The sequence below is a fragment of the Haemorhous mexicanus genome, chromosome 2 (genome assembly GCF_027477595.1).
Source record: "Haemorhous mexicanus isolate bHaeMex1 chromosome 2, bHaeMex1.pri, whole genome shotgun sequence".
Taxonomy (NCBI): Eukaryota; Metazoa; Chordata; class Aves; order Passeriformes; family Fringillidae; genus Haemorhous; species Haemorhous mexicanus.
In genome coordinates, this window is record NC_082342.1 from 91,124,387 (window position 1) to 91,137,682 (window position 13,296).

At 41.1% G+C, this 13,296-nt stretch overlaps 1 protein-coding gene across 1 annotated transcript in view; it reads left to right on the plus strand.

Annotated features, from left to right (window-relative positions):
- TMEM131 (transmembrane protein 131) overlaps positions 1-11,862 on the plus strand; it is a 93,835-nt gene extending 81,973 nt beyond the window's left edge. The window contains exons 32-41 of the mRNA XM_059839464.1: positions 196-371; positions 1,555-1,682; positions 2,941-3,065; positions 3,207-3,365; positions 4,041-4,215; positions 4,540-4,661; positions 4,768-4,864; positions 6,049-6,146; positions 7,374-7,537; positions 10,849-11,862. Coding sequence (XP_059695447.1) covers positions 196-371; positions 1,555-1,682; positions 2,941-3,065; positions 3,207-3,365; positions 4,041-4,215; positions 4,540-4,661; positions 4,768-4,864; positions 6,049-6,146; positions 7,374-7,537; positions 10,849-11,145 — 1,541 coding nt within the window. The 3' untranslated portion in view covers positions 11,146-11,862. The remainder of the gene's footprint in view (positions 1-195; positions 372-1,554; positions 1,683-2,940; positions 3,066-3,206; positions 3,366-4,040; positions 4,216-4,539; positions 4,662-4,767; positions 4,865-6,048; positions 6,147-7,373; positions 7,538-10,848) is intronic.
- Positions 11,863-13,296: the final 1,434 nt, after the last annotated feature.

Genomic DNA, 13,296 nt, shown 5'->3' on the forward strand with positions numbered 1-13,296 from the left:
CAATGGGGACATGGCTCAGGAGCATAAATGTGGTGGTCATTAGGGTTCTCCTTTTGCTCACATTTGGTGGTTGGTGTGTCATAAGAGGCAACAAACTTCAGAGGCTTAATCACATGGGGTAGCCTCTGAAACAAAGGGAACTCTTCTGTCTCTGAGCACTGCTGCTGAGCATCTGAAGCATCCATATCTTTCTAGGAAAAGGGAAAACAATTCAGCGCAAGGCTAAGCCACAGAAGAAGCGGGAAGAAAAGGACAGAAGAGGGAAAGGAAAGCAACAGGAAGATGAGCTGAAGGATTCCTTGGCAGATGATGACAGTTCTTCAACCACAACAGAAACCTCCAACCCAGATACAGAACCACTTCTCAAAGAGGTACGACACTGCTGAGAAAAGGAGGCCCTTGTATGGCCGTGTGTCACCTGTTGGAGTGGGAACATAGTCTCTCTCCCCCACACCATCCTCATACAATACCTAATAAAGGAAGAGTGTTAATTAAAAAGCACCTTTCCCGATTCTTGCCTTCACTGTATCAAATCTGCACCTCTGAGTGTGAACATGCTTGAGCCCTGTAGTCTCAGGACTGAAAATGCCCAGGTGACTGTGGCTTGAATTAGCCAGCAGCTGTCAGCAGCATTGTGTGATTATCTCCTGGCCTGTTGTATTTGCAGAATAAAATGCCAAAGTGTGGATGCTAATTTCATTCACTAATTAAGGTACATGCTAAATCATGCCTTTTTGCCAGTTATAAAGGCTCAGATCAATAGTGGTAGCTTGTCAGCACATAGTTAACTTAATTACCTTATACAATACCCCTGCCTTTGCTTAACTTATTCAGTTCACATGCTCCAAGGTAATAAACTAATGTCTATAATTTGTGTAGTGGTTGGATTGTCATAGACATTTTGTCCTAAGACAAACTCTGACAAAGTAGAGGTAATTCCAAAGGGAAGAAAACCAATCCTAAACTTTGATATCTTAAATTTTAACTTTGTAAAAGACAGGGATTATAGCTGTGGGAGAAATGAAATCCATGGGATATATTTTAAATGTTACAGTTTAGTGAGTTGTCACTTGAAAGTTATTGTTGATATTTTCTGGGTGGCTATTTGAGAATATACTTGTATTTAGAAAGTCTTAGAAGTGTGGTTAAAGAAAATAATAAATTGAATGGTGAAGTTGCTCCTATTATTTGCTTTGTTGGAGAGTATGTTTTAAGTAGCCTGGACTGCATGCAGCAGATGCAGTAAAGGTCTCAGTACAGAGCTAACATCATATTAAATAGACTCAGAGGCTGTGGCTAGGGGAGCTATGTATTTGCAAACATCAGATCTTGAAACTCATTAATTTGTTGTTTCCATTTCTGCTTCTTGAAATAGAAAAAATAGAAACCATATTTTATGGGCAAACTCATTAAGTCATGAAAAAATACTTTTAATACTGAAAAAATGCTCATGTTTTTCAACAGCATTCTTTCCTCTGCTCTCTCTATGTGTGTTCTGATGCGAGAGGGACTTTGCTTTTCATGATTATTAATGTGACATTATGTCTTTTATAGGAACCTGAAAAACAAAAGGGAAAAGTTATAGCAGAAAAACCTGAAAATGAAATAGTCCCAGTAAGACAGAAAACCAAAAAAGTGCTTACAACTATCAAAAAAGAAATCCCTGTAGATGTGAAAACCAGGTAAGCATACTGAAGGCTGTTTAGTAGGGAAAGTATCATGTTTAAAGAGAAGATGGATTGATAAAAATATCTGTATTTGACTGTTGTAGCTGCCAGTTTGGCAAACACCAACAGCAGGTACCTCTGAGCAGCTTCCTCTTCCTTCCTGATGTCAGGGAATTTCTGAAGCTTGCAAATAATAAATTAGTTAATGGAAACACAGCACATAAGCAAGAGCTAAATCCAGTGATGAAAATCAGGCGAAGCGATGTTAAGGTTTTTATAACAGGTATTGCATACAAAACATGGGGTTAATGATTCTAGGGGCAGCACACTGAGCCAGCATTAATGTCAGTGCCTTTAGCTGCCCTTGGGAAACTGTGGCCTCAGTTTCCTTTTTCATATCATAGAGTAAGGTCAGTCTTGGATGCTCTATTGAAAGAGGATGCTGCCACTGCCAGTCCCTGTCCCTTACTGGCATGTGGTTGATTGCAGAGTATAGATAGGGGGAAGCATGAAGAATCTTAGTCTTACTATAGCTAGTTTATTCTAAAATAGTATTGTGAAATCAGATTGGTATCCAAGTGCCACAAAAGTAAACTTTACCAAATGGAGGTATGGTATATGAGCTGTGTTTTTCCTTCTGTAAATAATAGTAGACTGAGTTTACAGTTAGAAGAAATTAATGTTCAAAATATTTCTGAAAACATTGCCTGGCAATGTTTCCTCCTTATTTATTCTTACAATTATGTACTTTGCTTTATCTTATTACTCACAAGTTCATTATGTGTGACACTTTTCAAAGGCCACAATGACAGCTGGCTTGGAATTCTTCTGCAAGAAACAGGGAAAATAGTTCCCCCCTAGAAGGTTTGATAGAAAGAATCAAATACCTGGAGAAAAAGACCAATATACAGCCCATTGAATTTGGTGGTACATTTTAGTAGATTTATATTATTGATTAAAAAACAGTCCTGTATATTTAGGTCAATAGTGTATTAGGAGCATGGGATCTGACAGGGGTGTATGGGGTAGAGTAGAAATAGGGCAGCTGCCATTTCTTGTTGCCTCTGTGTAATCAAATAGGTTTTGTGATCCTGGAGCTCCAGGGTGAAAGCTACTTCTGGAACATGACTGAGCCTAGTACAATGTGTGAAGCAGTGTGGGTCATATATGTGTGTGTGTGTGTGTGTGTGTGTGTGTGTGTGTGTGTGTGTGTGTAAAAGTGCTTTTCAGTACTTTGGAGCTTTGAAATAAAATAATATCTGTTTTCTTTTAGTCCCTTGGAATTGTCTTATACTCCCCCACTGGAAAACAAGCAGCGCAAAACCTTTCCATCCAAGATCTCTACTCCACACCTTTTGTCGAGTAGCTCTAAATCAAGAAACCTCCCCAAAACAAGAGGTAGTGTGAGGCTGTTTTTTGTAAATACCTCAAGAGTTTTATATCATTGTCTTTATCCCCTCCTGAGCGCTTAATTCTAAGTCTGGTATGAGAAGAAAACTACTCAGTTATTTATCCACACACTTGGTTTTTATTTAATAGGTCCAAGCAGTAAGTTAATGGAGAACAGGCCATCAGTATTAGCAAAATTTCTCCCCAGTGGTTCTGCACAGGAGCTAGGAAACACCAGCAGCTCAGAAGGGGAAAAGGATTCTCCACCACCAGAGTGGGACTCTGTGCCTCTCCACAAAGCTGGCAGCTGTAAGTAATCACTAGACAATGGCAGAATGAGTGCTCTGCAATTAATATCTGTAGATAGGCTTGATCTGTTTATAGATCTTCCTGTCTCCTTTTCACTGCATAGCTGAGCTCCATTTTTCTGCTGTAGGCCCCATATTGGTAGCATGTGTTGTGATTTGGGAGGTTTGAAAATGGCGTGGGCAGAACATAGGTCACTCTGCAGCTCTCCAGTGATGAACAGGATTCAGAAGCTGCTGGAGAAAATTGAGAAAATTATGATTACTGCTCAAAAAAATGTATTCTACAGTAGATGGGGTTTTGCTTGGTCAGGTCTGCTCCAGCCAAATTTGGAACTAATTAGATTATTTGTCCTTGAGAGGGAACACTAAAAACACCTTAATGCAATGGTTATCTTGGGACACTGTTACAATTTTTGTGGTTGCATTGTAAATCCCTTATGTCGGAACCAACTCACCTCCTCCTGGTTGTTTGTGTTGCAAATCAGTCCCTCTGAAAATAAACAGCAGACCTAAATAACCATAGGTGAACACAGAGAAGGAGCTGCTGCTTCCATCACTGGGAGCAAACAGCCTTTCTCATAATTCCTCCATTTGACCAGAAGGGATAGCAGAAGTTTGAGAAGCCTTTGCTGCAGTGTAAATCCTACAGGAAGATGTTTTGTGTTTCTCTTTATAGCCACAGACAACCTCTATAAGCTCTCTCTGCAAACCCTGAACGCAGATGCCTTCTTGAAGCAGCGGCAGCCCTCTCCAACACCCGCCTCTCCATCTCCCCCTCCTCCTGCCACATCCTTTGCTTTCGGGCCGCGGGGAGGCACTTACAGCAGCATCGTCAACAGCAGCTGCAGCAAGTGAGTCCAGATCCTGCCTCCTACTGATTTCCCAGGCACTGAGCACTTGTGGAGCTGTGCTTCACAGGGGGCATCTCCCTATTCTCAGACCTGTTTCCTCTTCCCATGGAAACTGCTTTTCTACAGATACGCCACTGTGCATGTCTTGCCTTGCTGTACAACATGGTAGGTTGGAAAAAATGTGCAATGACATGAAACTGTTAAGCTGTTATAAGCATGTTCTTGAATGCTAGCTTCAATTGCTGCTTTTTAAATCAAACTACTGAAATCCAAAACCTTACTCTTTTTTTACCCTCTTATTTTTTGGTTTCTTTCTCATTTTAGTGAAACAAAAAACAAGCAGCCTAATGGTACCAAACATAAGCTGGCAAAGGCAGCTTCTCTTCCAGGCAGGAATGGAAACCCCACTTTTGCTGCTGTAGCTGCAGGTTATGACAAAAGTCCAGGTACTAGAACCAGTTTGGAGTTCTTAATAATTCCAAATATTTCCTGACTATTCTGTTATTTTGCTGGAGTTTATTTTACTCATTTTTTACATACATATTCTTGCAGGTGGCAGTGGTTTACCAAAGGTTTCTCCAAGCAAGGCAGATGTTTCCAGCAATATCAGCATTTCCCACACAGTTGTTGACAGTGATGGCTCTGACAGGTAATTTTTATATTCTCTAGGCAAATACCTGGACCCGTAGAAAAGAAGACTGAGTATTAATGGTATTTTGAAGGGAGTGACAGAATTCATTCTGGTTAGGCTTTTTTTTAACTATTTTTAAAGTCTAGGCACATTATCTCTCACCTTGCAGGAAAGTTTAGGAGTTTCAAGTGACTCAAAAGTAGAGAGAAAGATGTTCTGGATGTGATGGGAGCCTTTTCCTCCTCATTCCTAGTAACTCAACATTCTGTTCCTGGGCATCCACACAATGAGAAATCAGCTTGGCCCTCTCAGTGCTGAGGAGTGTGTACTAAGGTCACTTGAAGGGTCACAGGCAAAGCCTTTACAGCAAAGTCTTTCACTCTTGTTTTAACACAGAACTGTCATTAGGCTTTGTGCTTTCAGTAGGAGCAGGGCAGGGCTGCACTCAGTCACATTCTCTGAGGCACATATCTTATCTGACATTTTGGCAGTTGTAAAAGCAATAACCTTTCTGGAGTAGAAAAGAGACTTGAATTCAAGTTTCCATATGTAAAGGAATTACTTTCTGAGTGAGGTTTGTGCATTGGACTTTTTGTTTGTTTTGGTGGATATTTAGCACTGGTTCCAGTTAACTCAGCTGTTACTTTTAAGAATCTTGTCCATGGGTGTATTTGTATCCCTTCCAAGTCACTGTAAATTTTATCTGCTTAAGAAAAAAACTGTACTATGCCTTGGACTCCATGAGTTTTCTGAACAACTGATCAAAATAGAAAGGTACTGATAGAAAGGTACTAATTTAGCTTATCAGTAATTTGATCTATTCAAACGCCGCTGAGGGAGAAAAAACTGAATATCTCATTATGTAAAAATGGCTAATTTTCTCATGTTTGTTTGATACTCATTCTACAGATTAAAGAGCACTGTCTTTATTATTGTGTTACTCCAAGGTGGGTGTATACACAGGAAAATGTGTATCACCAAAATCTATTGTTAAAAGAAAACCAAACTTATTTCCTAACTCTTGATCACCATTAAGTATTTTTTAGTATGTTTAACTATATATTTTTATATAGATATATATAAATATAATAGTTAAATATATGTACACGCATACTTTTGTATATAGATCAGTAAGTTAACACTGTCAATAGTATTGTGTTAATAAGTAGTGTGTTGCCTTCCTGTTCCTCCATAAAATGTAGTTCGGGTTTGTGGAGTCCTATCAGCAATCCCAGCAGTCCTGATTTCACACCTCTCAACTCCTTCTCTGCATTTGGACACTCTTTTAACTTAACTGGAGGTGAGTTCTCCTGTTCAGATATTTTTCCATATTTCAAATACAGGTAGAGGGATACTGTGTCTTCATTCCACTGGTCTAAACACAGTGTTTCCATCCTCACTCCTAAAAGGAAAGACTGTATAGGAGCATTTGTTAAAAATTTGCTGTTGTGTTCTGAGTTTCACTCCTGAGAAAGTTAGTGAAATCTCACAGAGTACTTGATGGACTGAGAATGCTTAGGTTTGGAGTTTCTCTGCTGCAGTAAAATTTCTGGGTTTTGGGGGTTATTTCCTTACTCTTCTTCCTCTCCATCCCTCCCCCAAAACTTTACTGTAGGTCCCACAAATGTGCCAGTAGGCCTGTGGTTTCCTGAGCATAAACACCTGCTTAAAACCATGGCTCTGCTAAGTGAGGCAGTGGCCCAGCCCTCGTGTTGGTTTCCTCTTGTGTTTTCCTGCAGTATTTGTATAGCTGCACAATGAACTGGTGCATACTAAACCCAGCAATTAATTAATTAATGTACTTAAATATTTGAGTAAATTTCCATCAATGTAATAGAGGTGGCCAGGCATTGAAATTGCAGGGCGTGGATGCTCTGTGTACTTGGGCATGTGTGGTGTGTTTTGAGGTGGCTGAAAAGATGATAAGCAAAGTAAACTTTGGATGTGGCATCGGTGTCTACTGATAAAATGCTATTTACTGCAACAGTTGGTCTGCTGGAAATGCAAACAGTGGCAGCTGCTACTGTAGGGTTCTTTCTTCATCAGCAACACTTGGCACCCATGGCTCTGAGGGCACCAGTAAAAGGCCTGGGATCAGTTCTGTGTGTGAGAAACAGGCAAGCCATGACTGCTCGTGCTCCCTTTTCCTTCTCATAGCAGAGATGTAGTCAGGGCTGGGGCACTCCCAGTGCTGCTTCTTCCCAGGAATCACCTAGGAAGGGGGTGCTGCAAGGCAAAGGAGTGCTGCAGTCACAAAGAACTGCCAGGACTCTGAGTGCTGCTGTGCTTAGGCTGAACTGAATTACTCACAGCAAGGGTTCAATTCTTTCCCCACTATGACCATGAAAAACTTTGTGGCCCTGTCTGATGCTGGTCACATGAGATGAGATTTGTATTACTGTGTGACCTCTTCTAATATCACTGCAGCAGGACCTGCTAGAAAAATATGGGAAATAACAGTGAAAAGTATTGCTCTTGGGAAAAGAGGAAGAGTAATGTACTCATTTTTACTTCATTTTATTTTTAGAGGTTTTTAGCAAGCTTGGTTTAGCTCGATCTGCTTATGGGCAGGATGTTCAGAGAAACTGGAATGAGTTCAATAATGTTCCATCATCCATCTGGGATCCTTCAGCTACAGATTCTGTACCCTCCTGGCCAACAAGCTCAAGTTCCCCAACTCATACAACTGCAGTAAGTATTCAGTCCATCCAAACACAGTGGTTTATTACGGTTACCAACCTGTTCTGTATGTGCCATATAATTTAATTCAGAGGAATTGGGGATGAAAAGAAATTAACTGAAGAATAAAAGAAGAGAGAATTTCCATATATTCATCTTGGTGTATTTAAGTTTACATGGCTGTTGGCCAAAGAGTTATTACTGTCCTCACTTGCAAATGATGAATCCATGTACACTACTTCCCATAAAAATATTTATCACAAGAGCACCTTGCAGCACTTAAAAAAGTGTATTCTGCTCCCACATCCTTCAGGTTTGCACCTGTGCCAGGGCTGGACACTGCATATGTAACTTTGGGTTTGATGGACAGTTGCAAAATAGGCAATATGATAACTTCCACACTTTGATTCTGCTTTCTGAATGCAGTATTGCACCTGTTTGTAAATTAACAAAAGGTCCCAGAAAAAACTATCTAAAAGACCTTAAATATATTCTTTTCAGTTTAGGAAAAAACACTAAAGAACTGAACACAAAGTGAAATCTTTAAACTGACTACTTATTTTGATGAAGATTTTGAGTATAGCAAAAGAAGGCGAAAAACCCCAACTTTACAGATTGTAGTGCTGCACTGTCATCCTTGTGTCAGACTAGAGCTTATGCTGCAACAGCTGTCTTCACTGCCAGCTGAAATTCTTCTTCATGTTGACTTCTGAAAATGTTTTTGTAGTGAGTAAGAGGCAGTGTTTACTTCACCTGGGAGCAGTTCAGATAGAGTGGGGGAAGGCAGGGACAGGGGAAGCCAAAGAAGGTCACACAGCTTCTTATAGACACAGGCTTGCAGATCCCACCCTTGTCATGTGGTTACAGCCAGAGCTGGAACCTCACTGAAACTATGTAAGGAAAGATGTTTGGATTTTGGTCACATGGAGGGCAGGTTTCTCAGCATTTGATAGAGGGAGGGCTTGAGGACAACCAGAACAAGCTCTCTAGCTCTCAACTCGTATTTCCCAGCTGCTTCTGAAAAATATTTAGAAGTGTGCTTCAGGAAGCATCAAGATGGAAGCCAGACAAATGATATAGAAGAAGTGTCAGGTACTCCATTTAAGTACTTTGATTTGGGAGGAGATATTTTAGGAACTTGCTCAAGGAGAAGATCACATAAACAAGAAGCAAGCAGCAAACTGACTGAAATACTCAAGGCTATTATAAATTATAGGGGTATTTTCAAGTGGGTATGGCAAGCCAGAACAGGAAAGCTTGGTTTTTCCTCTTACTGAGCCTCCTTGCTCTAGGTCCCTGATAAGAGAGCAGGTACCAGGCCAGGGCCCTGCCCCTTCCTCTGTTCTGGGACAAGAGCCAAAGCCATTGTTGCAAACAGCACTTAGGCAGTGGCTCCTGTGTTACCCTTTATCTAGGAAGATTTCTGGAGAGTTGATTTTGGTTGTTCTCCTTCCTTATTCCTCTTGCTTTCTCCTTGTATGCACAACTGTGCTTCTCCCCTCAGCCTGGCTGCCTTGCTGGTACTTCTCCCCAGGTTTCTTTCTATCCACATTCTCCTACTCCCCATTCCTCTGTTTCTCTGTGTGTAGTTCTGCCTGCCAGCCACTTTGTACCTTCCTTCACCAGCCTTGAAAGGGCATAACAGGTGCTCTTCTCTGCTGTTCCTTTTCTTGCTTGCTTCTGATTTATGAGTAAGCCTTTCTATCACAATCTCCCAAACACTTTTGGGACAAGTAGGAGCAAATAGTTCCTGTTTCTTGCCTGCAGCAGGAAATAGGGTGGACTTTTAGTGTGTTAGGGTAGGTTCCCGAGCAGCAGAGTGAGTGTTTTGTGCTGTAGGCTTAGTAGTCTCAATGCTGGCATAGCTTAAATATAACCATTTATTTATGTGACAGTAATACACTGTGACCCTGGTCTGGCTCAGTTTCTCAGTGACATCGTAGACTCCTGATGTTGTTGGCCTGGTTAACCCCCAAATAATGCTCAGAACTCTTGGTAGCAAATTTTGTGGTGTGTTAGCATCCAGCCAGCTTCAGGTATGATTAGACTAAGCCTGTCTTCTTCATTTCAGAGCAGAGAATAAAAACCTAAAAGGAAGAAATTTTCAGATTCACCTTGTTTTCTTTCCTAAAGGGATTTTTATTTAAATCCTCAGATGCAGGGTACACTGATACTGGTTAACCTTTAGTGTGTGTTATCAAAGGGCAGAGATCTTGGGAAGGGGTGCCCTATCTCCAACCACTAAATCCAAACATAAGGATGCTTGTACCTAACCACTTACTCAACAAGTCTGCCTTTTGGGTGTATCAAGTTTCCAGTGTATTTGCAAATTGAATTTACAGCTTATGTACATTAAATCTGTTGACACTGGGTTATGTAGTGCCAGAAGCCTACATGTAGCAGGTTCTGTGCTAATATTAGCAGAAAGTTATGCTAACCTTTCTCATCTCCATCTTTGGCTGCTTCCTGGTATCACTTTCCACCACACCACGGGTCAGGTTCCTCTCCTTGCTGTTTGCTACTGTTTGGGCTTTAGTAAAATACAGTTGGGAGAACCTGGGCCTTGTGTCCCTGCATATATTCTCTAGGCTTCCTGTACCTGTCCTATATATCTCAGATGCATTTGTGAGGTGCTGGAACTCATCTGCATCTGCACCATGATTATTTGTCAGAGACTTTCAAGTGTCTTGGAGCCAGGACAGACTTTATGGAATTCAGTGATAATTGGCCAGTTCTCCTATCCCCTCTCCCTTCATCTGGAGAAATTCTGCGTGGGGAAAAAGTACATACTGGGAATATGGAATAGGTACAATGGGACTGAACACGAGTAGATTCATCCAAAACAGACAAGGTCTGACTACAGGGCAATAAATCTGCAAACAACAAAAAAGATGAAAAGAGGATTTTGCTGTTATCTTTCATTACAACTTGATTTTTTTTTTGAGTCTTGAACCATGTTTATTTACCTCATCTAACTAGTTTGTTTAAGCCTAAGTGTTCTGGCCCTTGTGTGTTGAACACTCCTAGTGCTTAAATTAGCTCTGCTATGGGGACGTCTCAGCTGCAATGAAAACAACTCGAAAGCTGTAACGCGACTGCGCCCTGCAGCCTGTGCAGCTCCCGGAGCAGTCAGCTGCAGAAGCAGTGAGGTTCCTCTGGGCAAGCTCTAGTAAAGGGAGGTCAGAGCTCTGAGTGGCAGTGAGGATGGGATTCCAGAGGAGGCTTCTTGATGCTGCTGCTCAGATACTTTTATTTTGTGGGGCTGAAAGGTGGAAATTGAGGCTTACCAAACCGCCGCTTTCCTTGCTCTGTCTTTACTACAGTCAATCCTGGGCAACCCCAGTGGCCTGTGGTCCACCACTCCATTCAGCAGTTCCATTTGGTCAAGTAATCTCAACAGTGGCCTTCCCTTCACCACTCCAACAAACGCCTTGTCAGGCATTGATCTCATGGGTAGTGAAAACTCCGCCGCTGCTCCGCCGCCACCCGCTGCTGCCACCGTTGCCAATCCTGCCGAAGACATGGGACAGACCTACAATCCTTGGAGAATTTGGAGTCCAACAATTGGAAGAAGAAGTTCAGATCCTTGGTCAAATTCACACTATCCTCATGAAAACTAAAGCAAAAAGAAAGAACTCTTATCCAGGTCATGATACAATTCTGAATGCAAATTTTTGAAGCGTCGTTTTCAGGCCGTTGCTTCCCCCAGCCCCAGTCCCCCATCAGTCATGCTTTCATCACTCGCTCCTTTTCAAAGTCTGTCCTGCGATATGGTAGTGTGAGATTGCAGATAAGCTTGGAAATGTCTGGGTGTGGTCACAAATCCCAACTACAGCTAAAGCCTGTAAATATGAACAGTTTCACTGGTTTCATATTTTACCATCTGCCATCTTTATTTAGGAAACAATTTGAACTCTAAAATGGTCCTGGCATGCAATACTTTCATGAAAAGTTTGGGTTTTTAAATTTTTTCCAGTGTTATCCTCCAAGTTCTAATTTAAAATCAAAAGGCACTTTGTGCTAAAATGCAGAGTATTTTTTTAAAATAAGGCTGTCTTTGTTAACACAGGTTGTAAGAATGTAAAAAAGGAAAAAAAATCAACAAAAAATACCAACAAAACCAACACAAAACCTTAAGAGCAAAGTGGCTGAATGTAAGAGCATTCTGTTGAGACTGTAATACACTTTATGCTGTTTGTACATTTGTAAACCTGAATGCATTTTTAAGTTGAAGTGAAATGCACACAGCCAAGACTTGTGCAAGAAACAAGATACCACGTGCATTTCTTACAGATACAACTTTGGGTTGTACTTTAAAATAAATACGCTTTTTTCAAGATTTGTCTGCTGTAGTTCTGTTCCCCTTGTATTTTCTGAACTTGTGTGTTTATGACTCCACTTGGCACAATGTTTGTGCCAAAATCTACTGCACACAGAGCCTATGTTACCAGAAACTTCACTGCAGATGAAACCTGGCTTCTCAACAGCGTGGGTTTGTATTGCAGCAGAGAATAGAAACTGTTTTCAGGGTTATGCAGTGCCACCCACTTGAAAATTCACTGGATAGCAAAAAGTTGGAAAAATATCTACCTTCTTGAGTTTCCAGGTATCAGACATAAGAGCAGCTGCTGTTTATGCTACACCCATACCTTTGTAACACTGTTCTTGCATGGGTCTGAGCAAGAATGTTACTATTCTTAGACATGATTTATCTGTCCCTGTAAGGTGCCTGTTTCCATTCATTAACAGTAAGGCAAGCCCCAGTGACTACATATATTCATCTGAGCTGAAGCCAAGTAAAAATGAACTCTTCCATTGCCAGAAACCATTAACAGACACTAGCACTGTAAATTTACTTATGACTCAGTGGCACTGCTCCCAATTTACAGCAGCAGGTGTTTATCAGAATCCATCCAGTAAAAGAGTAAGAACTTTATATTTTAGTTAATACTCCTTCAAGCATAAAGGTTATGTATGCAACAAAATATACTGTCCCATTTATTTAACCAAGGGAGCCCTTTTCCAGCTTGCTTTAAGTGAACAAACTCTCCAGGTGTCAGGCTGCTGCCTTCCTGGTGCCACCAGCAGAAGCTCAGAGATACAGATCTCCTGAATAGGAACCTGCTGTAACTCCTTTGTTCTTAAAATTTTGAGTACTCCTAGAGCCATGCCAGGTCATGAAATGTTCAACTTGGATTTGTATGCAATTTCCCTCTGAGTAACTGAGCAAACAGGTCTCTTACTGTGTGAAAATAAAGAATAAGCAGTTAAGCTCCTGACGTGCCAGGGCATGCCCCTCTGCAAATGGAGCTTGGGAAGATAACTAGCAGTAACTTCAAGGTGAAGGGAGCTGCTTAAGGTCATATGCCACCTCTTTTACCCAGCAGCTGTTTACATTGGAATTGATTCCATGGAGGATAGAAGCAGAAATTTATTCTGAGATTATAATAGTCTGCTGTGGTTTAACCAGTGAGGGTAGGAATGAAAAATTCAGGTTTAGACCATTTCCTTTTGAACAAGACAAGGCAAAACACAAGTAATTTAGATGCCTTTCCCAGACCCACCCCTGCTTCCCCCCAAACGTGTGAGCCATTCCCTTGTGATAATGCAAATAACCTTGGCCACTAATAAAGTATTCTTAGTTCTTGTTTTGGAAGAACTTCCCCTTGAGCACCAGTTCCAGTGAAACCACCTGAACTGTGAAGATATTTGACATACAGTTTTTCAGTTTGCTAAGAGGGGAAAAATCCAAAGCCTTAACACTCCCTGAG